This window comes from Pseudophryne corroboree, chromosome 5 (genome assembly GCF_028390025.1).
Source record: "Pseudophryne corroboree isolate aPseCor3 chromosome 5, aPseCor3.hap2, whole genome shotgun sequence".
NCBI lineage: Eukaryota > Metazoa > Chordata > Amphibia > Anura > Myobatrachidae > Pseudophryne > Pseudophryne corroboree.
In genome coordinates, this window is record NC_086448.1 from 744251018 (window position 1) to 744273232 (window position 22215).

The 22215-nt window shown below is 47.7% G+C and overlaps 1 protein-coding gene across 2 annotated transcripts in view; it reads right to left on the reverse strand.

Moving 5' to 3' along the window:
* Window positions 1–22215, reverse strand: part of VIRMA (vir like m6A methyltransferase associated) — a 95907-nt gene that overhangs the window by 32465 nt on the left and 41227 nt on the right. For both annotated transcript variants that reach the window (XM_063924116.1, XM_063924115.1), the window contains 4 exons: window positions 6577–7068; window positions 6121–6275; window positions 5949–6031; window positions 2384–2477 (listed from right to left, as the gene is read on the reverse strand). In XM_063924116.1, coding sequence (XP_063780186.1) covers window positions 2384–2477; window positions 5949–6031; window positions 6121–6275; window positions 6577–7068 — 824 coding nt within the window. The remainder of the gene's footprint in view (window positions 1–2383; window positions 2478–5948; window positions 6032–6120; window positions 6276–6576; window positions 7069–22215) is intronic.

The window sequence follows — 22215 nt, forward strand, 5'->3', positions numbered from 1 at the left end:
GGCACGACCTGCATCCGGGAGAGTGGGGACTTCATCAAGAAGTCTTCGCACAGATCACGGGTCGGTGGGGACTGCCTCAAATAGACATGATGGCATCCCGTCTCAACAAAAAGCTAAAGCGGTATTGCACCAGGTCAAGGGACCCTCAGGCGGTAGCGGTAGACGCTCTGGTGACACCTTGGGTGTTCAGATCGGTCTATGTGTTTCCTCCTCTTCCTCTCATACCCAAAGTGTTGAGAATAATAAGAATAAGCAGGGTCAGAACAATCCTCATTGTTCCAGATTGGCCACGGAGGACTTGTTATCCGGAGCTGCAAGAGTTGCTCACAGAAGATCCGTGGCCTCTTCCTCTAAGGCAGGACCTGCTGCGGCAGGGGCCCTGTCTGTTCCAAGACTTACCGCGGCTGCGTTTGACGGCATGGCGGTTGAACGCCGGATCCTAGCGGAAAAAGGGATTCCTCCGGAGGTCATTCCTACCCTGATCAAGGCTAGGAAAGACGTGACGTTAAAACATTATCACCGTATATGGCGAAAATATGTTTCTTGGTGTGAGGCCAGAGCTGCTCCTACGGAGGAGTTCCATTTGGCCCTTCAACTTCACTTCCTTCAAACAGGAGTGACTTTAGGCCTAAAATTAGGGTCCATAAAGGTCCAAATTTCGGCCTTATCCATTTTCTTTCAAAGAGAATTAGCCTCTCTTCCTGAAGTACAGATTGGCCACGGAGGACTTGGTATCCGGAGCTGCAAGAGTTGCTCACAGAAGATCCGTGGCCTCTTCCTCTAAGGCAGGACCTGCTGCGGGTGTGCTGCATATTCAGCCTCCCTTTGTGCCTCCGGTGGCGCCTTGGGATCTTAACGTGGTGTTACGTTTCCTCAAGTCACCTTGGTTTGAACCACTCAAAACTGTGGAGTTGAAATACCTCACGTGGAAAGTGGTCATGTTGTTGGCATTGGCTTCGGCAAGACGTGTTTCAGAATTGGCGGCTTTATCACATAAAAGCCCATACTTGGTTTTTCACGTGGATAGGGCAGAGTTGAGGACAAAAGTGGTATCATCTTTTCATGTGAACCAACTTATTGTCGTGCCTGTGGCTACACGGGACTTGGAGGATTCCGAGTCCCTGGATGTGGTCAGGGCTTTGAAGATTTATGTGACCAGAACGGCTAGAATCAGGAAGACTGAAGCTCTGTTTGTTCTGTATGCGGCCAATAAGGTTGGCGCTCCTGCTTCAAAGCAGACTATTGCTCGCTGGATCTGTAATACGATTCAGCAGGCGCATTCTACGGCAGGTTTGCCATTGCCTAAATCGGTTAAGGCCCATTCCATTAGGAAAGTGGGCTCTTCTTGGGCGGCTGCCCGAGGGGTCTCGGCATTACAATTGTGCTGAGCTGCTACTTGGTCGGGTTCAAACACCTTTGCAAAGTTCTACAAGTTTGATACCCTGGCTGAGGAGGACCTCATGTTTGCTCAATCGGTGCTGCAGAGTAATCCGCACTCTCCCGCCCGTTTGGGAGCTTTGGTATAATCCCCATGGTCCTTACGGAGTCCCAGCATCCTCAAGGACGTTAGAGAAAATAAGATTTTACTTACCGGTAAATCTATTTCTCGTAGTCCGTAGAGGATGCTGGGCGCCCGTCCCAAGTGCGGACTTCTTCTGCAAGACTTGTATATAGTTGTTGCTTACATAAGGGTTCTGTTATAGTTTATCGGTTTAACCGAGGCTATGTTGTTGTTCATACTGTTGACTGGGTAGTGTATCACAAGTTATACGGTGTGATTGGTGTGGCTGGTATGGATCTCGCCCTTAGATTTACAAAAATCCTTCCTCGTACTGTCCATCTCCTCTGGGCACAGTTTCCCTAACGGAGGTCTGGAGGAGGGGCATAGAGGGAGGAGCCAGTGCACACCCAGAGTCCAAAGCTTTCTTAAAGTGCCCTATCTCCTGCGGAGCCCGTCTATTCCCCATGGTCCTTACGGAGTCCCAGCATCCTCTACAGACTACGAGAAATAGATTTACCGGTAAGTAAAATCTTATTATTTCAGGTTCCTAACAGCAACTCGTGGTTAACATGACCTTTTGACCCCATCTACCTAATGCATGTCTACCATTAGTGGTAGACCTATTGACTGTAGACCTTTTAGTGTAGAACTATAGTTCGGATACCAAGGAATATATATATATATATATATATATATATATATATATATATATATATATATATATTTTTTTTTTTTTTTTTTTTTTTTTTAATTACACGCACACACACACACACACACACAAGGAAAGAACCAATATTTTGTATATAGATTAGTTGTAATAACTCCACAACAGTATGTTAACCACCCCTTGGCTACCATTGACACAAAGCACCTATTACTTACCTTCAACATGAGTCGGTGGGCAAGCCACATAGCAAAGCACCCTGAGAGCAGTGAGCAGCCCAACCCCTTCCGGTGCCATCAAATTGTCTAAATTCTACAGGAAACAAAATATTTTAACAATACACATATATAGTAACAATTTCATTGCAAAAGACACACAGACATAAAAACCTCTTCAAAAAAAAAAAAAAAAAAAAAAAAAAAAGATACTTGTTATAGCTGCATCATCATCTAAGTGGCAAAAGGAGGATTTTGGTACTTACCGTAAATCCCTTTTTCAGGAAGCCATAAGGGACACTGGCACAACTTCAAGACTGTAGGGGGGTGGTGATGTTGGCTTTACAGGGAGCTGGCACTTTAAATAATCTAACAAGTGAAACAAGCTCCTCCCCCTCTATCCCCCGTCATCCCTCAGTTTTGCATTTGTGGCGAGGGAGCCGGTCACTGCTGACTGAGCTCCTGCTCAGTTACATCTTTTTTTTTAATTTTATTTTTAATCTTATTAGTCTTGGGACTTAGTCCCTTGGCCACTTAACTACAGAAGTGGGGTCCGGGTCAGACACTAGCAGCGTTACGCTGCACAAGGGAGAACAGAGCTTAACTGAGAAGCACTGCCCCTAAAACAAAAGCCGCACCACCCTCAGGCTGCAACGGTGCAGTGAGTACATCCACCCTGTACAGAAATGCGGCAGCTGCGTCCTCCACCAGCGCAAGTTCCCCGGGGGTCAGAGGTAGCCGTGGCAGCGGTATTGTCTTCACTGCCGCGCTAACCGCACACAGTGCGTCAGCTTCCAGCACAGTGGCCACCCCCCTCCTCCTTAACGCTAACGGAGACCAGCTTCCCGGTATCACGGGTAGCAGTGGTGTTGTTTCCACTTCGCTGACCTCACACAATGTGGCAGTGTGATCTAGCTACAGCCTGCAAAGTCGCCCACTAGAGATGCACTGCAGGTAATGGGGGACTTGCAGCTAGAATACCACGGCGGGACAGCAGGGTTCATAACAGAGCACAATTTATATACTAAGTGCAACAAAGACCTGTTGTTAATTTGGTCAGGCACCCATTCAAAATGGCGTTAGACCTGGTTGAGATGGGTGCCTGGACAAGGGGTGGGGGTGGGGGTTAACCTGTCAATCACAAAAAAGCGCTTTTCTCAGCCAGGCAGTGTGTTAGCAACAATTGGGCAGATGTATTAAGACCGGAGACGGCATAAGGAAGTGATAAACCAGTGATAAGTGCAAAGTGATAATCGCAGCAGCCAGTCAGCTCCTAACTGTTAATTTACATATTGGAGCTGATTGGCTGGTGCATTTATCACCTTGCACTTATCACTGGTTTATCACTTCCTTATGCCTTCTCCAGGTTAATACATCTGCCCCAATGTTTCTTCTCTCCTCAGGAATCAGCACTGTTAGCAGAGACAGTTGCACATTGCTACAGAAAGCTGAAAGTCTGCACATAAAATCCAGGCTGGTGGCTGAGGGAGTTTATAATAGGGGAGTAGTGCAAATATTATATCTCCCTCTATCCTTCTGATCTCTCACTCGCTCTGTCTGTTGTATTGCTCGTGGGAATTGTACGAGTCTCCACTCTGTCCATCGTAATGGCAGGCAAGGGACCTGCGAACAAGGAGTCCCAAAAATTACTTGTCTCTGCGAAGTGTAACAAAAAGGCTCAAACAGATGACTCCTCCCTGTGTGAAGCATGTGCTTCAGAGTCTACATTAGTTAATCCGTCCCAAGAACGCCATCGGCATTCCTATAAGTGACTGGTTTAGCCATGCAAAGCCGCAAAATCCGCCTAAAGTACAATTCTGGCCTAAAAGTGCCGATTTATTGCACATTCCAGCTTCCGCCTCCGGAGGCTGCGAGCTGAAATGTGTCCATCTGTCCCCCTGCGTCTATACACACCTGAATAGAGCAGCAATTCAATTGCTCCGTCGGGCGTCATCTAGTGGCAGCTGCAGGTAACAACTTAATTTCACCCCCCTAAGCTTAAAAATTGTTCAGGTAAAGGATTGCCCACAATATAAAGCTCAAGTCAAATGTGACTTAAAACACTTGGACATTATTTACATTAGCACACATATTGTAATTACTTTAAAATACAAAGATATTAAAAATGAAATAACTTTAAAATAAGCAAAAATTGTATATAAAGAGTAACCTTTCAGTGCCAAATAGAAAAATAAATGAAAGCTCAGCCACTGTAGTTCCATAGGATAAAAACTCAAGTTATTTCTTGGCATTCAGACCCATAGCTGCTACGACTTATCATATACTCTATATCAGTGGTCTCCAACCTTAATTGGGGTGTGAGCTACTTTCGGAAAATAAAACCTCTGAAGGAACTACCCCCTCCCCCCAATGCGCGTGCGTTCCTGTGAAAGTGGATGTGGCCTCACAACTACAAGTAATTCCCCCCCGCCGCATAGTGCCAGAAACACAAATAATGCCCCTCAGCAGTGCCAGAAACACAAATAATGCCCCTCAGCAGTGCCAGATATTCAAATAATGCCTCCCAGCAGTGCCAGATATTCAAATAATGCCCCCAGCAGTGCCAGATACACAAATAATGCCCCCCAGCAGTGCCAGATACAATCCCCCCCCCCCCCAACAGTGCCAGATACAATTCCCCCAGCAGTGCCATTTAAAATGCCCAGCGCAGCGCCAGATAAAATGCCCCCCCACCCCCCCGCAGTGTCCGATACAGTGCCCCACACAGTGCTAACCCTTGCTGGCTTCTTCTACTGCCACCGGTGCTGCTCCTCCTGTATGAGGGACGGAAGGGGAGGAGAGCGCAGCGCGCGCCTCTCCTGTGAAGTCCGGAGAGCGGGTGCAGTGAGGGTGACAGAGTCTCCGGCGGTGGCTGGCATTTAAAATATGGTGCCGATAAGTGAGCCCATCAAAACTCGCGGTCCGGCAGCCAATCAGGTGCCGCCACTTCCGGTCCACGAGCCCTGATTGGCTGATGGCCGGCACCATATTAAAAATGAAGGGAGGAGAGTGCCAGTGGCTGCCCAAACCCGTGCGCTCTGTGAGCTACTGAAAATACTATGGCGAGCTACCGGTAGCTCGCGAGTTACGGGTTGGAGATCACTGGTCTATATAATATACTACTTAGTGCAGCACCGAGAACAGGAGTAATGTTCAAAATAAATATTTTATAGGTTAATGAATCCCATAGCAAAAATTATTTTATCGGCTGTGGGAGCAGTTTGCACCAAAAAAAAAAAAATAGAAAAATCACAAGATTATTAAGGGGTTGGGTAGGCGTTACTGGCGCTGGGGATCTCCACGGTCAGTATACCAACCGCGGGATCCCGACAGCAGAATGCCGGCAGAGGAGTGGGGGGTGAGAGCGGAACGAAGCCTCCTGCGAGCTCGGTGGTGAGCTGCGCTCACCACAGGTTCTATTCCACTCCACGAGTGGGAATAGTCCCTGCTAGACAGCATGCCGACTGTCAGGATTTAGAGGGGGTGGGATGTAGCCGGCGGTCACATACCTACATCCTTTATTAAGAGACAGAATATTTAAAAATATACAATAATTGGTACCACTCACCTGCTTTATATAGTCAATGAGGCCAGGGATGCAATTTATATCAAACCGGAAACTTTTCAAAGGCTCTAGCCATTTAGCAAGCTCTAGGGAGGGAAAATATATAAATGTAAAAAATATCACTTCTGGCAAAAGCCAATAACATATATGTCCCAAAAAAATCTCTCCGACGTACCCTGGAGCTTTATATTGTTTTCATCAGCCTTACAGAGCTTCAGCAAAGGGCCAGAGTGACTCTCCAACATCTGAACATCATTCGTGGTCTGTACCACCAGCAGCACAAGCAGACACGCGTAATTGTAAGCTACAGATTTCTTCGACTTTGCATCCCTGAAATCAGAACATTACCAGATTATTGGAATTATGCCAGATAAAGTCATATACACGGATATTTCGCAGACTAACGTACGGTACAATGATTGCAGTTTTCATAGCGAGAACGAGCTGCGGTAATATACCAGCAGCGACATTATCCAAGGCTGGCTGTCAGCAATTAAATAATAGTTACTTACGGAGCAGAAGTGTTATTTGCAAATTCTGTAAACATTGTAATTGCTGATATGAGTTTACATGTGAGCGATGATCCCAGTGCCCCCTAGTGGACAAAGAAGAAATTCAGCAAATCAGTTACCCAAGGGGTTCCTTCGAGCAGAACTCCATCAAGGTTATGAGGCATTGCAGGTTCTGGTCTAGGCTGAAAACGTGGGCTACAGCAGACCTGCCTATAGGATTGAAACTGATAAGGTACAGGTTGTGCAGGAGCCTCAGCAGGTTGACGTGGTCGGCCTCCTCCGTGGCTGTACAATGCTGGAAGTGGTTAAAGAGTTCAGAGATGTACTGGAGAGCTTGGGTGGCATGCAAAAGCCACAAGGCACACGAGTCCTCATTGTTCCCCTCTGACTGCAGATTGTCCTCCTGGTCTTGCTCAGATGCTTGGCACAATGCCCTGGCAATCAGATTTGTGGCTTCGTTCTCAAATAGCAGGAACAGGAGTCCTTTCTGAGACTGTGCCAAAAATCGCAGGATCTCCCGAACAGCATGAACGACACCTGCGTGGGCACTAGTTCCCGGCAGGGACAGGAGCAAAGTGGCAGACTCCAAGAACTGATGATAGTGCAGGTACCTGAGAGAAGAGAACATAGCGAGTCACACACACAGAAACATCACTAGAATACAACACACTAGATGTAACAAAGTATGTAAGAGTCCTTGTAGTACTTGTGTTGTTAGAGTGTAGACTATATAGTAGCTATTTTGTGAAGGCAATTCAGTAATCCCACAGGAATCGGCTTGCATAGAGGCACTAAGCAACGTCGTATATCCCTGATGAACTGAAAGACTTTGTTCTCAGCAACGTCTGGGTTCCTAGAGAACGGAGAGGCAGCATTTTCATGAACATCTCAGCCTACTTACTGGCTGGCCTGAAGGAACAAGTCCTACTGATCTCATGTCACGTGTCCCACTGCCATTCATGCCGTAAACCGCACAAGGGCAAAGTGGATGCTGGTACAATGGAGCATGGCATCACGCCATCGCTCAACCCACAGCACTAAAATATTATGGATACTAAAAAAAGTCACATGGGAGCTGCAGTGACTTACCTTGTTATCTTAAAGCAACTCCTCACTGACTTATAATAGTTATAATAGTCTTCTAGTTTACAGGATGGGGTAAATTAGCTAATACAAGTCAGTGAGCCTGTGTGACCAAGGGTGGACAGTGGTTTTGCATTGCTACCTCTCAGCACTGGTTACTGTAGGTTAATACATTAAGTTCATCTTAAGTGCCTAATAATAAGAACAGTTTGCTCTCTCTCTAATAACGGTCAAAAAAAAAAAAAAAAAAAAAGTTAAATAATTAAAAAAATGCTTTATACATATATAAATGTTAGTGTTCCTGGTAGAACGGTGGGAGAGCAGGACGCGGACTTGACACATCCCAAAATCACTCCTCTTAGGGGTATGCCTAGCACTAATGGAGGTGCTGGGCTTCCCACAAGCTCTCCCCTCTAAGTAAATAGATGCTGTGCAGGGCACGGCCTCATGCTAAAACTAAAACGGCATGAATGTTAGATTTACTAGTATTTTGGGTTATTTGCTCAGTTGTGAACATGCAAGAGGCCTGACTTAAGAGCATAGTAAAAATTAACAAGTAAATTTGTACCCGGACAAACTATGTTGCAATGCAAGGGAAGCAAATACATTTTTTTTTATCTTTGCTTGCAGGGAATATACTGGCTGCTTTTGCATGTAGCCCACATATGCTGTACATCTGGATTTTTATTTTATTTATTTTTTCACACAGCAATTTAGATTTACATTTGGACACTCCGCTCTTTAACCTAAATCTCTCAACACATTTTTTTTTTAATCTCGACCACCTGCAGTGCAACATGGTTTTGCCAAGGTGCAGTTACTTGCTCTTTTTTGCTTTATTTCCTACTCAGAATCAGCCCGAAAATATATTTAAATAAAAATAATCTGCAGGAATACTTGTAGATGATGTGCCCGAGGTAGCCAGGCTTTTTCTCAGTCAGCCACTAGGGGACACTGGAACATGCAGACACTGGGGTATAGACGGAAGCCTGGCACTTTATATTTCTTAAGTGTTACAGCTCCTCCCCCTCTATCCCCCAGTTTTAGAATTGTGGCGAGATAGCCAGTCACGCTTGGCTGAGCACCAGCCTGAATATCTTTATTTGATTTGTGTGTGGTGTGGTTCCTTGCCTTTACAATGACGGGCAGAGCACCGGCTGCAATGGCGTCACAAAAATTGTTTGCTCAAAAAGCTCACACTGATGATTCTTCATTGTTTGAGATATGTGCTGCAGAGATGAATTAGTCTCAGGACACCATTGCCCACTACCCACCCCCTGCAGCTCTCTCAGGAACTGTGTCACAATTAACCCCTTCAATGGTTTGCCCGGGAATCTTCCGGGCTAGCCAGCGCTTGCAACCCCGGAAGATTTCCGGGCATACTGCTGACTGATTCACCAGACAGCCTGGGAATCAGTATACTCCATTATGGCGTTTAGCCCGCCCCCCGGAATCCTATTGGCCGGGGGGCAGGCTTAGCAGTAAAATGGCTTATGCTGATTCCCGGGCGCTGCAAGGTGGCCGATGCACACGGGTGATCATCAGGCGATTACCTCGCCCTGCCCTACCTAGCCCTGCTCCTTTCCCCCGCACTCCCACTTCAATTTACCCCCCCCCCCCCCCCAAGGTGTGTTTTTAAATTGAAAACTTGCCACTGAAGGGATTAAATACTGAGTGTGCAGCTTTGAGGCAGACTAAGAATTCAGTTGACTTATCCAGATCTCCTTCCACTTCTGTTGTTACAGAACCACTGTGGGATGCTGACCTTGCCAAGTCGGTGGAAGGTTTGACAAAACTGCTAGATCCCTCCACTAGTGGAATGATGATTGGAAAGGTTAGCGCACTGATTGGTGATTATAAGGGAAAATAGAATAGGTGTTGATCGTCTGGGTGAGATTTGTAAATACCATACATATGTGTGTGAATAATGATCAATCTGAGAGGATAAGTACCATATGCTTTATTCGTGTGTGCGATGTCCAAGGCAGTATATAAGCTGTCCTTATATCAGCAACCTCTTAATATTATTAGTAGTTCCTTAAGGTTGTTTGTACACCACTGTCAGGTGTGTCCTGCAGACTACCCTTTACCAGTATACCTTCCTATTGGTATACACGATAGACCCCAGCTCAGGTGAATGTCAGGTGTACCCTGCGGGTCACCTTTACCATAGGAGTGGTGAGTGCCTATGTTCCCTCTGAGGCAGGGTGTCAGATGGTACTTGGCAGTGTATGATCAGTGCGGCGTCCCGCCTGTCATCAAACCTCTGTGTATAGCGCTGAGGTGTGGGGTAGTGGGCTGTGTATCCTTACACTTACCGCCGGGGGCAGGTGTTGTGCCTGCCGCCGGTGAGCCGCGTCTCTGCTTTCCCCACCTCAGGCTGTCCGTCCTCGGATGCCTAGACAAAGGCATCCGTGCTGAAACGCGTTGGGACTCATTGATACCACACTCACTCATAGATTCACAGATTCCCCTCTCCGGCCGGAGAAGGGAATACGGCACTTTCAACTGTGCACAAACAGAGCGCTCACGTGACATTGAACGTGACGCGCGAACCCGGAAACAGCAGGACGGGACACAGACAAGGAGGAGACGGAGGAGACCGGCGGCCGCTAGGCAGCGCACGTAGCGAAGGAGACAGAGGACACCGAGGACGGACAGCCTGAGGTGGGGAAAGCAGAGACGCGGCTCACCGGCGGCAGGCACAACACCTGCCCCCGGCGGTAAGTGTAAGGATACACAGCCCACTACCCCACACCTCAGCGCTATACACAGAGGTTTGATGACAGGCGGGACGCCGCACTGATCATACACTGCCAAGTACCATCTGACACCCTGCCTCAGAGGGAACATAGGCACTCACCACTCCTATGGTAAAGGTGACCCGCAGGGTACACCTGACATTCACCTGAGCTGGGGTCTATCGTGTATACCAATAGGAAGGTATACTGGTAAAGGGTAGTCTGCAGGACACACCTGACAGTGGTGTACAAACAACCTTAAGGAACTACTAATAATATTAAGAGGTTGCTGATATAAGGACAGCTTATATACTGCCTTGGACATCGCACACACGAATAAAGCATATGGTACTTATCCTCTCAGATTGATCATTATTCACACACATATGTATGGTATTTACAAATCTCACCCAGACTATCAACACCTATTCTATTTTCCCTTATAATCACCAATCAGTGCGCTAACCTTTCCAATCATCATTCCACTAAAGGAGGTAGGACGCCTTCAGGTTCAGCAGCACTTTCTGGTACCCCTTCCCTGTGAGCGCAGCTTCCATCCCTTTCTAGATCCCTCCACTAAACAGTCTTACATCAGTCAAAAATAAAATAAAAAATAAAAAGAGAATCGGATGAATCGGGGAAGAACTCTTGTCTCAAGCCGAGACATAGGAGACTGACAGAGTTAGGTGAAATGTCGGAATATGAGGATTTGTCTCCTCAGGATCCCGCTTATGGGGTGAAACCCCTCATTTTAGCAGTACGACAAATACTAAATATATCTGGCACCGTTGCATCGGATTCACCAGACACAACCTAGTTTGGAAAGAAACAATGATCGGTCACCTATCCTTTTTCTCAAACTCGATGACCAGCTCATAAGCTTGAAAGAACCCTGACAAGAGGTTTCAAACGCCAAAAAGATATTTGGCAAATTATCCTTTTCCAATTTAAATGAAGGAGAAAAGAGGAAAAGGAAATTTCTCTCCCCCCCCCCTCCCCTCCCCCCAATGTGGATTCCTCACTTTCCAGACTGTCTAAAAGGACAGCATTGCCAGTCCCAAGGTCTATGACTCTGAAGGACCCGTCAGAAATAGGGATACTAAGTTGAAGTCCATTTAAACGGCGGCTGGAGTGTCACTCAGGTCGAAGCTGGTCAACTCCTGTGTCAATAAGGCAGTAGAACACTGGGCCTCTATGTTGATCAAGGATCTACAGGCAGGTGTCCCTATCGACGAAGTTGTCATCTTGGCAGAACATATTTAAGAATCTGCCATCTACTTAGGTGAGGAAATAGGCAGCGCTAAATTCAAACGATGGATTGTCTGAACTTGGTACATAAAATTTAATATTTAAAGCTATTACACATGCATAGATTCAAAATAATAAACAGAATAAATTTATGTCACCCAATATGAGCTTTACTCTGCCATGCCTGGTTTAACTGGAGAGACAATTGCAGAAATGGATGATTTTTTTCTCCTATAGAACTGACAGCTCAGTCCAATAATGCAGAATACCAACTGTATAACAGCCGCTGGAGGTTTGTCCCACAAATAATTAAGATGTTCCTCAGGGGTCCTCACCATTGGTACAGAGATGTTACAGTCCAGTTTGTATTGGTAGGAGAACGTTAAGATGAGTGATGATCCAGTATTTGAAGAAGGCAACAATGAAAAAGTCCTCAATATTGAAACTTTTTGTGGTACCAAAAGTGGACGGATCTGTAAAACCAATACTCAATCTATAATCCTTGAACCAGTTTCTATCTTATTACCGATTCAAGATGGAATCGATAACTTCTGTGATTGCAAGCCTGGAACCCAAGGAATTCTTAGTTTCTCTGGACATAAAGGATGCCTACCTGCATATCCCAATCTGGCAGACGCACAAAGCGTTTCTCAGATTTGCGATACATCAGGATCATTTTCAGTTCAGGGACTTGCAATTCAGACTGTCTACGGCTCCCAGAGTGTTCACCAAGATAATGTCAGACATGATTGTTCATCTCCGGTCGTTAGGGGTTACAATAATCCCCTACCTGGACGATCTCATCAAGGCACTGTCTGATATTCTTCTCCAGGAGTATGCTTTGTTGACTTAAAACATCTTAGTACAACACGGTTGGATTACCAACTTCAAAAAGTCCAACCTCCTACCATCGCAGCGTCTTCAGTTTCTGGGGATGATCCTGGACACAAAAGCTCAGAGGGGTTTCTTACCGGAGGACAAGGCACAGAGTATCCGCCTTCTGGTTCGGAATAGTCTCAAGCCAAAGACAGTTTTGGTACACCTGTGTATTCGGTTATTGGGGAAGATGGTTGCGGCCTTCGAAGCTGTACAGTTCGGTTGTTTCCATTCTTGACCCTTTCAACTGGATTTATTGCACCAACAGTCGGGGTCTCACTTAACCATTCACCAGATGATACTTTTAGCACCTAAAACCAGAGTGTCACTCCTTTGGTGGCTTCAGATGAACAATCTCACAGCAAGCAGGAGATTCGGTGTTTGGGATTGGATTGTTCTTACAACCGATGCCAGTCTCAGAGGATGTGGTACTGGAGTTACAGTTTCAGGGTTGTTGGTCACTGCAGGAATCTCAGTTGCTGATAAATGTGTTGGTATGGAGAGCGATTTACAATGCGCTACGGGAAGGTGCCCACGTTCTCCACTCAAGAGCAATACGAATTCAGTCGGACAACACGGCTGCTGTTGCTTATATCAACAAATAGGGTGGAACTCTAAGTTGAGCAGCCATGCAGGAGGCAACACTGATTCTGCATTGGGCCGAACGAAACAAGGTAATTCTTTCCGCTGTGTTTATTCCGGGTGTGGACAATTAGGAAGCAGTCTAAGTCGTCAGGATCTTCATCCGGGGGAACGGGCTCTTCATCCAGACGTGTTCAGAGCTCTAGTGCGTCGTGGGGTTACCCACAAGTGGACCTCATGGCGTTCAGACCGAACCAACAACTTCTTCGGCATGTGTCCAGAACACAGGATCCTGAGGCAGAAGCAGTGGACGCTCTGACAATTTCCGTGGCCTTGTGACCTTGTCTGGCCTGTTTCCTTCTCTTCAATTGCTTCCTTGAGATCTCAAGAGAATCAAGCGAGAATAGACAACAGTGATTCTGGTGGCACTAGATTGGCCTCGGAGAGCCAGGTTCTCAGATCTGCGCTCTCTTCTAGTGGACGTGCCGTGGCCACTTCCTCTGGATCTGTTGCAACAGGGTCTTTTCGTTAACCACGACTTACCGCGGCTGCATTTAACGGGTGGCTGTTGAAGCAGACATCTTGAGCAGTCATGGAATTCCAGACGCGGTGATTCCCACAATGTTGCGGGCAAGGAAAGCTGTTACGGCAGCACATTATCATTGCATATGGTGATCTTATGAAGCTTGGTGCGAGTGTCAGAAGTTCCCAACGGGATCTTTTTGACTATCCCATTTTCTACAAGCGAGATTGGATTCCGGACTCCGTCTGGGATCACTTAAGGTGCAAGTTTCCGCATTGTCAATTTTCTTTCAGCGCAGATGATTGGCACTCTTTCCAGAAGTACAGACTTTCTTACAAGGGGTTCTCACGGTACAATCTCCGTTCGTACCACCCACAGCACCTTGGGACTTAAATCTCATACTTGAATTTCTAAAGTCCGGTTTCTTTGAGCCTCTGGAAGAGGTGAATCTGAAATGCCTTCTTTGGAAGACTGTCTTTTTGCTTGCCTTGGCTTTGGCTCAGAGAGTTTCGGAGTTAAGTGTGTTGTCCTGTAAACCACCTTACCTAATCTACCATGAAGACAGAGCAGAAATACGGACACATTGCTCTTTTCTTCCAAAAGTAGTTTCAGCTTTTCAAATCAACCAGCCTATTGTGGTCCTGGATAATTCTGGTATGCCTTCTACCCTAGATGTGGTTCGGGCTCTGAAAATTTATGTAGACCGCACAGCAGGTCTACATATCTGATGCTGTTTGTTTGTTCATTATGACACATCCCATCGCGGGTGGCCACCTACTAAGCAGACTTTGGCGAGATGGATTCGCTCTACAATTTGTCAGGCTTACCTTAGCAAGGCTCAACGACCACCAGTGTTGATATCTCCTCACATTCTGTAGGGGCGTCTTGGGCTGCTAGTCGCGGGGCCACCACGACTCACTTCTGCCGGGCAGCAACCTGGTCTAGGGCTCATACCATTGTTAAGTTTTAAAAGTTTGAAACGTTTGCGGCTTCTGCTTCTAGCTGTGGCCGTTTGGTTTTGCAAGTTCCTCAGAGCTCTCCCGTGCAGGGGGGAAACTTTGGGACGACCCTAGTGTCAGCATGTTCAAGTGTCCCCTAGCGGCTCACTGAGAAAATAGGATTTGGGCACTTACTGATAGATCCTTTTCTCTGAAGCCACAGGGGACACTGAACGCCCACCCAGCACTGTTCACCTGCCTCAGTTGTTGTTTAGGTTTGCAAGTTTGTTTTTTGTTTAAGTGTATTTTCTCCTTGTTCTAGTTTCTCTATACCTCTTGGTTCCCGTCTCCTCTCGGTTAATTCTTAACTGAGGCCTGATGGGGTATAGATGGGAAGCATCTGTAACACTTAAGAAATTTAAAGTGCCAGGCTCCCTAAAGCCACTCGTCTATACACCAGTGTCAGCATGTTCCAGTGTCCCCTGTGCCTCAGAGAAAATAAGATTTTACTCACCGGTAAATCTATTTCTCGTAGTCCGTAGTGGATGCTGGGAACTCCGTAAGGACCATTGGGAATAGCGGCACCGCAGGAGACTGGGCACAACTAACTAAAGAAAGCTTTAGGACTACCTGGTGTGCACTGGCTCCTCCCTCTATGACCCTCCAGACCTCAGTTAGGATACTGTGCCTGGAAGAGCCGACACAATAAGGAAAGGATTTGGAATCCCGGGTAAAACTCATACCAGCCACACCAATCACACCGTATAACTCGTGATATTATACCCAGTTTACAGTATGAAATATAACGGAGCCTCTCAACAGATGGCTCAACAATAACCCTTTAGTTAAACAATAACTATATACAAGTATTGCAGACAATCCGCACTTGGGACGGGCGCCCAGAATCCACTACGGACTACGAGAAATAGATTTACCGGTGAGTAAAATCTTATTTTCTCTGACGTCCTAGTGGATGCTGGGAACTCCGTAAGGACCATGGGGATTATACCAAAGCTCCCAAACGGGCGGGAGAGTGCGTATGACTCTGCAGCACCGAATGAGCGAACTCTAGGTCCTCCTCAGCCAGGGTATCAAACTTGTAGAATTTAGCAAATGTGTTTGACCCCGACCAAGTAGCTGCTCGGCAAAGTTGTAAAGCCGAGACCCCTCGGGCAGCCGCCCAAGAAGAGCCCACCTTCCTCGTGGAATGGGCTTTTACAGATTTAGGATGCGGCAGTCCAGCCGCAGAATGTGCAAGTTGAATCGTGCTACAGATCCAGCGAGCAATAGTCTGCTTTGAAGCAGGCGCACCCAACTTGTTGGGCGCATGCAGGATAAATAGCGAGTCAGTCTTTACTGACTCCAGCTGTCCTGGAAACATAGATTTTTAGGGCCCGGACTACGTCCAGCAACTTGGAGTCCTCCAAGTCACGAGTAGCCGCAAGCACCACAATAGGCTGGTTCAAATGAAACGCTGAAACCACCTTTGGGAGAACTTGGGGACGAGTCCTCAATTCCGCCCTATCCATATGGAAAATCAGATAAGGGCTTTTACAAGACAAAGCCGCCAATTCTGACACACGCCTGGCCGAAGCCAAGGCCAACAGCATGACCACTTTCCACGTGAGATATTTTAGTTCCACGGTTTTAAGTGGTTCAAACCAATGCGACTTTAGGAAATCCAACACCACGTTGAGATCCCACGGTGCCACTGGAGGCACAAACGGGGGCTGAATATGCAGCCCTCCCGTAACAAAAGTCTGAACTTCAGGCAATGAAGCCAGTTCTTTTTGGAAGAAAATGGACAGAGCCGAAAACTGGACTTTAATGGAACCCAATTTTAGGCCCATAGTCACTCCTGACTGTAGGAAGTGCAGAAATCGACCCAGTTGAAATTCCTCCGTTGGGGCCCTCCTGGCCTCATACCAAGCAACATATTTTCGCCATATGCGGTGATAATATTTTGCGGTCACATCTTTCCTAACCTTAATCAGCGTAGGAATGACTTTATCCGGAATGCCCTTTTCCTTTAGGATCCGGTGTTCAACCGCCATGCCGTCAACGCAGCGGCAGTAAGACTTGGAACAGACAGGGCCCCTGCTGCAGCAGGTCCTGTCTGAGCGGCAGAGGCCATGGGTCCTCTGAGATCATTTCTTGAAGTTCTGGGTACCAAGATCTTCTTGGCCAATCCGGAACCACGAGTATAGTTCTTGCTCCTCTCCTTCTTATTATTCTCAGTACCTTGGGTATGAGAGGCAGAGGAAGGAACACATACACCGACTGGTACACCCACGGTGTTACCAGAGCGTCCACAGCTATCGCCTGAGGGTCCCTTGACCTGGCGCAATAATATTTTAGCTTTTTGTTGAGGCGGGATGCCATCATGTCCACCTGTGGCCCTTCCCAATGGTGTACAATCATTTGGAAGACTTCTGGATGAAGTCCCCACTCTCCCGGGTGGAGGTTGTCCACTCCGGGAATTAACACTGCTGACAGTGCTGACACATGATTTTCCGCCCATCGGAGAATCCTTGTGGCTACTGCCATTGCCATCCTGCTTCTTGTGCCGCCCTGTCGGTTTACATGGGCGACCGCCGTGATGTTGTCTGACTAGATCAGCAGCGGCTGGTTTTGAAGCAGGGGTCTTGCCTGACTTAGGGCATTGCAAATGGCCCTTAGTTCCAGAATATTTATGTGTAGGGAAGTCTCCTGACTTGACCATTGTCCTTGGAAGTTTCTTCCCTGTGTGACTGCCCCCCAACCTCGAAGGCTGGCATCCGTGGTCACCAGGACCCAGTCCTGTATGCCGAATCTGCGGCCCTCTGGAAGATGAGCACTCTGCAGCCATCACAACAGCGACACCCTGGCCCTTGGAGACAGGGTTATCAGCCGATGCATCTGAAGATGCGATCCGGACCACTTGTCCAACAGATCCCACTGAAAGATCCTTGCATGGAACCCTCCGAATGGAGTTGCTTCGTAAGAAGCCACCATCTTTCCCAGGACTCGCGTGCAATGGTGCATCGACACCTGTCTTGGTTTTAGGAGGTCTCTGACTGGAGATGACAACTCCTTGGCCTTCTCCTCCGGGAGAAACACTTTTTTCTGTTCTGTGTCGAGAACCATCCCCAGGAACAGTAGACACGTTGTAGGAACCAGCTGCGACTTTGGAATGTTCAGGATCCAGCCGTGCTGTTGCAGCACTGCCCCAGCTAGTGCTACTCCGATCAACTGTTCCCTGGACCTCGCCTTTATAAGGAGATCGTCCAAGTACGGGATAATTATAACTCCCTTCCTTCGAAGGAGTATCATCATCTCTGCCATTATCTTGGTAAATACCCTCGGTGCCGTGGACAGACCAAACGGCAACGTCTGGAATTGGTAATGACAGTCCTGTACCACAAATCTGAGGTACTCCTGGTGAGAGGGGTAAATGGGGACATGCAGGTAAGCATCCTTGATGTCCAGTGATACCATGTAATCCCCTTCGTCCAGGCTTGCAATAACTGCCCTGAGCGATTCCATTTTGAACTTGAACCTTCGTATATAAGTGTTCAAGGATTTCAAATTTCAAATGGGTCTCACCGAACCGTCCGGTTTCGGTACCACAAACATTGTGGAATAGTAAACCCGTCCCTGTTGAAGAAGGGGTACCTTGACTATCACCTGCTGCGAATACAGCTTGTGAATTGCCTCCAGCATTGCCTCCCTGTCTGAGGGAGCTGTCGGCAAGGCAGATTTGAGGAAACGGTGAGGGGGAGACGTCTCGAATTCCAGCTTGTACCCCTGAGATACTACCTGTAGAATCCAGGGATCCACCCGTGAGCGAGCCCACTGGTCGCTGAAGTTCTTGAGACGGGCCCCCACCGTACCTGGCTCCGCCTGTGGAGCCCCAGCGTCATGCGGTGGACGTAGAGGAAGCGGGGGAGGACTTTTGTTCCTGGGAACTGGCTGTATGCTGCAGCTTTTTCCCTCTACCTCTGGGCAGAAAGGACGCGCCTTTAACCCGCTTGCCTTTCTGGGGCCGAAAGGACTGTACCTGATAATACGGTGCTTTCTTTGGCTGTGAGTGAACATGGGGCAAAATGTTGATTTCCCAGCTGTAGCTGTGGAAAACGAGGTCCGACAGACCATCCCCACACAACTCCTCACCCTTGTAAGGCAAAACTTCCATGTGCCTTTTAGAATCAGCATCACCTGTCCACTGCCGAGTTCCTGGCGGAAATGGACATTGCGTTTATTTTAGATGCCAGTCGGCAATTATCCCTCTGTGCATCTCTCATGTATAAGACTGCGTCTTTAATATGCTCTATGGTTAGCAATATAGTGTCCCTGTCTAAGGTACAGAGAATCTGACCACGCAGCTGCAGCCCTGCACATTCATGCTGAAGCAATAGCTGGTCTCAGTAGAATGCCTGAGTGTGTATATACAGACTTCAGGATAGCCTCCTGCATTCTATCTGCAGGCTCCTTTAGGGCGGCCGTGTCCTGAGACGGTAGTGCCGCCTTCTTTGACAGACGTGTGAGCGCTTTATCCACCCTAGGGGATGTCTCCCAACGTGACATATCCTCTGGCGGGAAAGGGTACGCCATTAGTAACCTTTTAGAAATTACCAGTTTCTTATCGGGGGAAACTCACGCTTCTTCACACATTTAGTTCATCAGATGGGGGAAAAACCACTGGAAGCTTTTTTCTCCCCAAACATAATACCCTTTTTTGTGGTATCTGGGGTAATATCAGAAATGTGCAACACATTTTTCATTGCCGTAATCATGTAACGGGTGGCTCTATTGGAATGTACAGTAGTCTCATCGTCGTCGACACTGGAGTCAGTATCCGTGTCGACATCTGTGTCTGCCATCTGAGGTAGTGGGCGTTTTAGGGCCCCTGATGGCTTTTAAGATGCCTGGGCAGGCACGGGCTGAGAAGCCGGCTGTCCCACATCTGCTATGTCGTCAAACCTTTTATGTAAGGAGTTGACACGGTCACGTAAATCCTTCCACATGTCCATCCACTCAGGTGTCGACCCCGCAGGGGGTGACATCACATTTATAGGCATCTGCTCCGCCTCCACATAAGCCTCCTCATCAAACATGTCGACACAGCCGTACCGACACACCGCACACACACAGGGAATGCTCTGACTGTGGACAGGACCCCACAAAGTCCTTTGGGGAGACAGAGAGAGAGTATGCCAGCACACACCAGAGCGCTATATAATGCAGGGATTCACACTACCCACAGTGAGTTTTCCCTTATAGCTGCTATAATACACAGATTTGCGCCTAAATTTAGTGCCCCCCCTCTCTTTTTAACCCTTTGAGCCTGAAAACTACAGGGGAGAGCCTGGGGAGCTGTCTTCCAGCTGCACTGTGAAGAGAAAATGGCGCCAGTGTGCTGAGGGAGATAGCCCCGCCCCTTTCCGGCGGACTTCTCCCGCTCTTATAATCATAATGTGGCAGGGATATTTTACACATATATAGCTTATTAGGCTATATTATGTGTGATTTGCCACTCTTAAGGTACTCTAATTGCTGCCCAGGGCGCCCTCCCCCCCCAGCGCCTTGCACAGGGAGCAATGGTGCACAGCTGCAGTGCTGTGCGCTACCTTAATGAAGACCGGAGTCTTCTGCCGCCGATTTCCTAGACGTTCTTCTTGCTTCTGGCTCTGCAAGGGGGACGGCGGCGCGGCTCCGGGACCGGACGACCGAGGCTGGGCCTGTGTTTGATCCCTCTGGAGCTAATGGTGTCCAGTAGCCTAAGAAGCCCAAGCTAGCTGCAAGCAGGTAGGTCCGCTTCTCTCCCCTAAGTCCCTCGTAGCAGTGAGTCTGTTGCCAGCAGATCTCACTGAAAATAAAAAACCTAAAATATACTTTCTTTTCTAGGAGCTCAGGAGAGCCCCTAGTGTGCATCCAGCTCGGCCGGGCACAAAATTCTAACTGAGGTCTGGAGGAGGGTCATAGAGGGAGGAGCCAGTGCACACCAGGTAGTCCTAAAGCTTTCTTTAGTTGTGCCCAGTCTCCTGCGGAGCCGCTATTCCCCATGGTCCTTACGGAGTTCCCAGCATCCACTAGGACGTCAGAGAAAAGGATTTATCGGTAAGTACCAAAAAACAATTTTTCCCCTCATCATTCTCCCTCATTTCTTCACCTTTCAACGTCCCGCTCTCTGTCCTCTTATCTCTCATAGTATTAGTGCTTTTTCTCTGGGGCTGGCTGATCAGCAATGGGAAAAATCAGGATTTTGGTACTTACCGATAAATCCCTTTCTCCGATTCCACAGGGGCCACTGGAGCGTAGTTACAATGGGGAAATAGTAGGTAGTAATTGGGAGCTGGCACTTTAAAATTCTCACACTATGGCTAGCTCCTCCCCTACTATCTCCCCTCCAAGCCAGTCTACGTAAAACTGTGCCCGAGGAGAGCTGGAATAAACAAACCGTAAGGTAGAGGAGGTTAATGACGCCCTGTAAACCAGGATAACCTAAACCAAACCTGGAACAAAACCTGATAAAAAAACCAGGCTAGCCTGAACTCAACAAGCAGTCATATGGTGATCTGCAAACCGTTAAGCAAAAAACAAGGAGGAACAGCGCTGGGCGGGCGTCCAGTGGCCCCTGTGGAATCGGAGAAAGGGATTTATCGGTAAGTACCAAAATCCTGATTTCTCCTTCATCCACTAGGGGCCACTGGAGCGTAGTTACAATGGGGACGTCCCAGAGCTCCCAAAAATGGGTGGGAGAGCGCTGAGAGTCCTGTAAAACTGGATGAGAGTCCGGCCAAACTGTGATGCAGAGACCGCAAAAGTGTCAAACTTGTAGAATTTGACAAAACGAATGTCGGTCCGACCAAGTAGCCGCCCGACAAAGTATTCATGGAGACCCCACGGGCAGCTGCCCACGAAGGTCCCACAACACGCATATAGTGCGCTGAAAAGGAAAACGGAGGTTCCCGAGCAACCGCCAAGAAGACTGTCTGAAGGTCAGATGAATCCAACAGCCCAGCATATGCTGGGACCCTGGTTATTTAGTACGGGAGTATCGTACAGAACAAAGAGGAAAAACACTTTGTCGAATAGCCTAAGACCTCTGTAGAGAGAGTCTGCGAGCCCTGACAACATTCAAAGAAGACTGAAAGACACTAGTGTCAGATTTATATGAAAAACGTACATCCCCTCTGGAAGGAACGACCGCTGAGGCCGAAGCTCAGCCGGGGGAGTTGCCAATAGAGTACTCCCTGAAAGAGAGCCCGAACTTACGGCCGCCAGGCAAATCTCTTTTGGAAGAAAACCGAAAAAGGAAGAGACCCAAAATTTCAGGTCAATGTGGTTTGAAGCGCAGCCATGCAAAACCTCACAGAGAAAACCAAGATGAAGGCTGAATGGTAACTGAAAGAAGGGGAAAACCCCTTTTTATCCTTATTATGTCCCTTAAAGTTTTCCAAAAGTGGCAAAAGCGAGAAGAGGTAACAGACTTCTGAAATCGGGGCCCAGTAGGCATAACCGAACTAGGGAACTCCTCCCTTCTGAGGTCTCGTGAACAGTCACACGTTTAAACGAACTCAGTGTAAGATGAACAAAGAAAAGGACCCTGTTGAAGTAGACAGTCCAGTCGAGGTAGGAGCCAAGGCTCCTCTACGGACAACAGGTGTCTGTATCTTCAAGTCATGTGCGGCCCAACAAGAGCCACGGAGAGGACTAGCACGCATATTTCCCTCCTGTGTTATCGACCGTGAGGTAGAATTAGAAAAGGAGGCAGGATAGAATAAC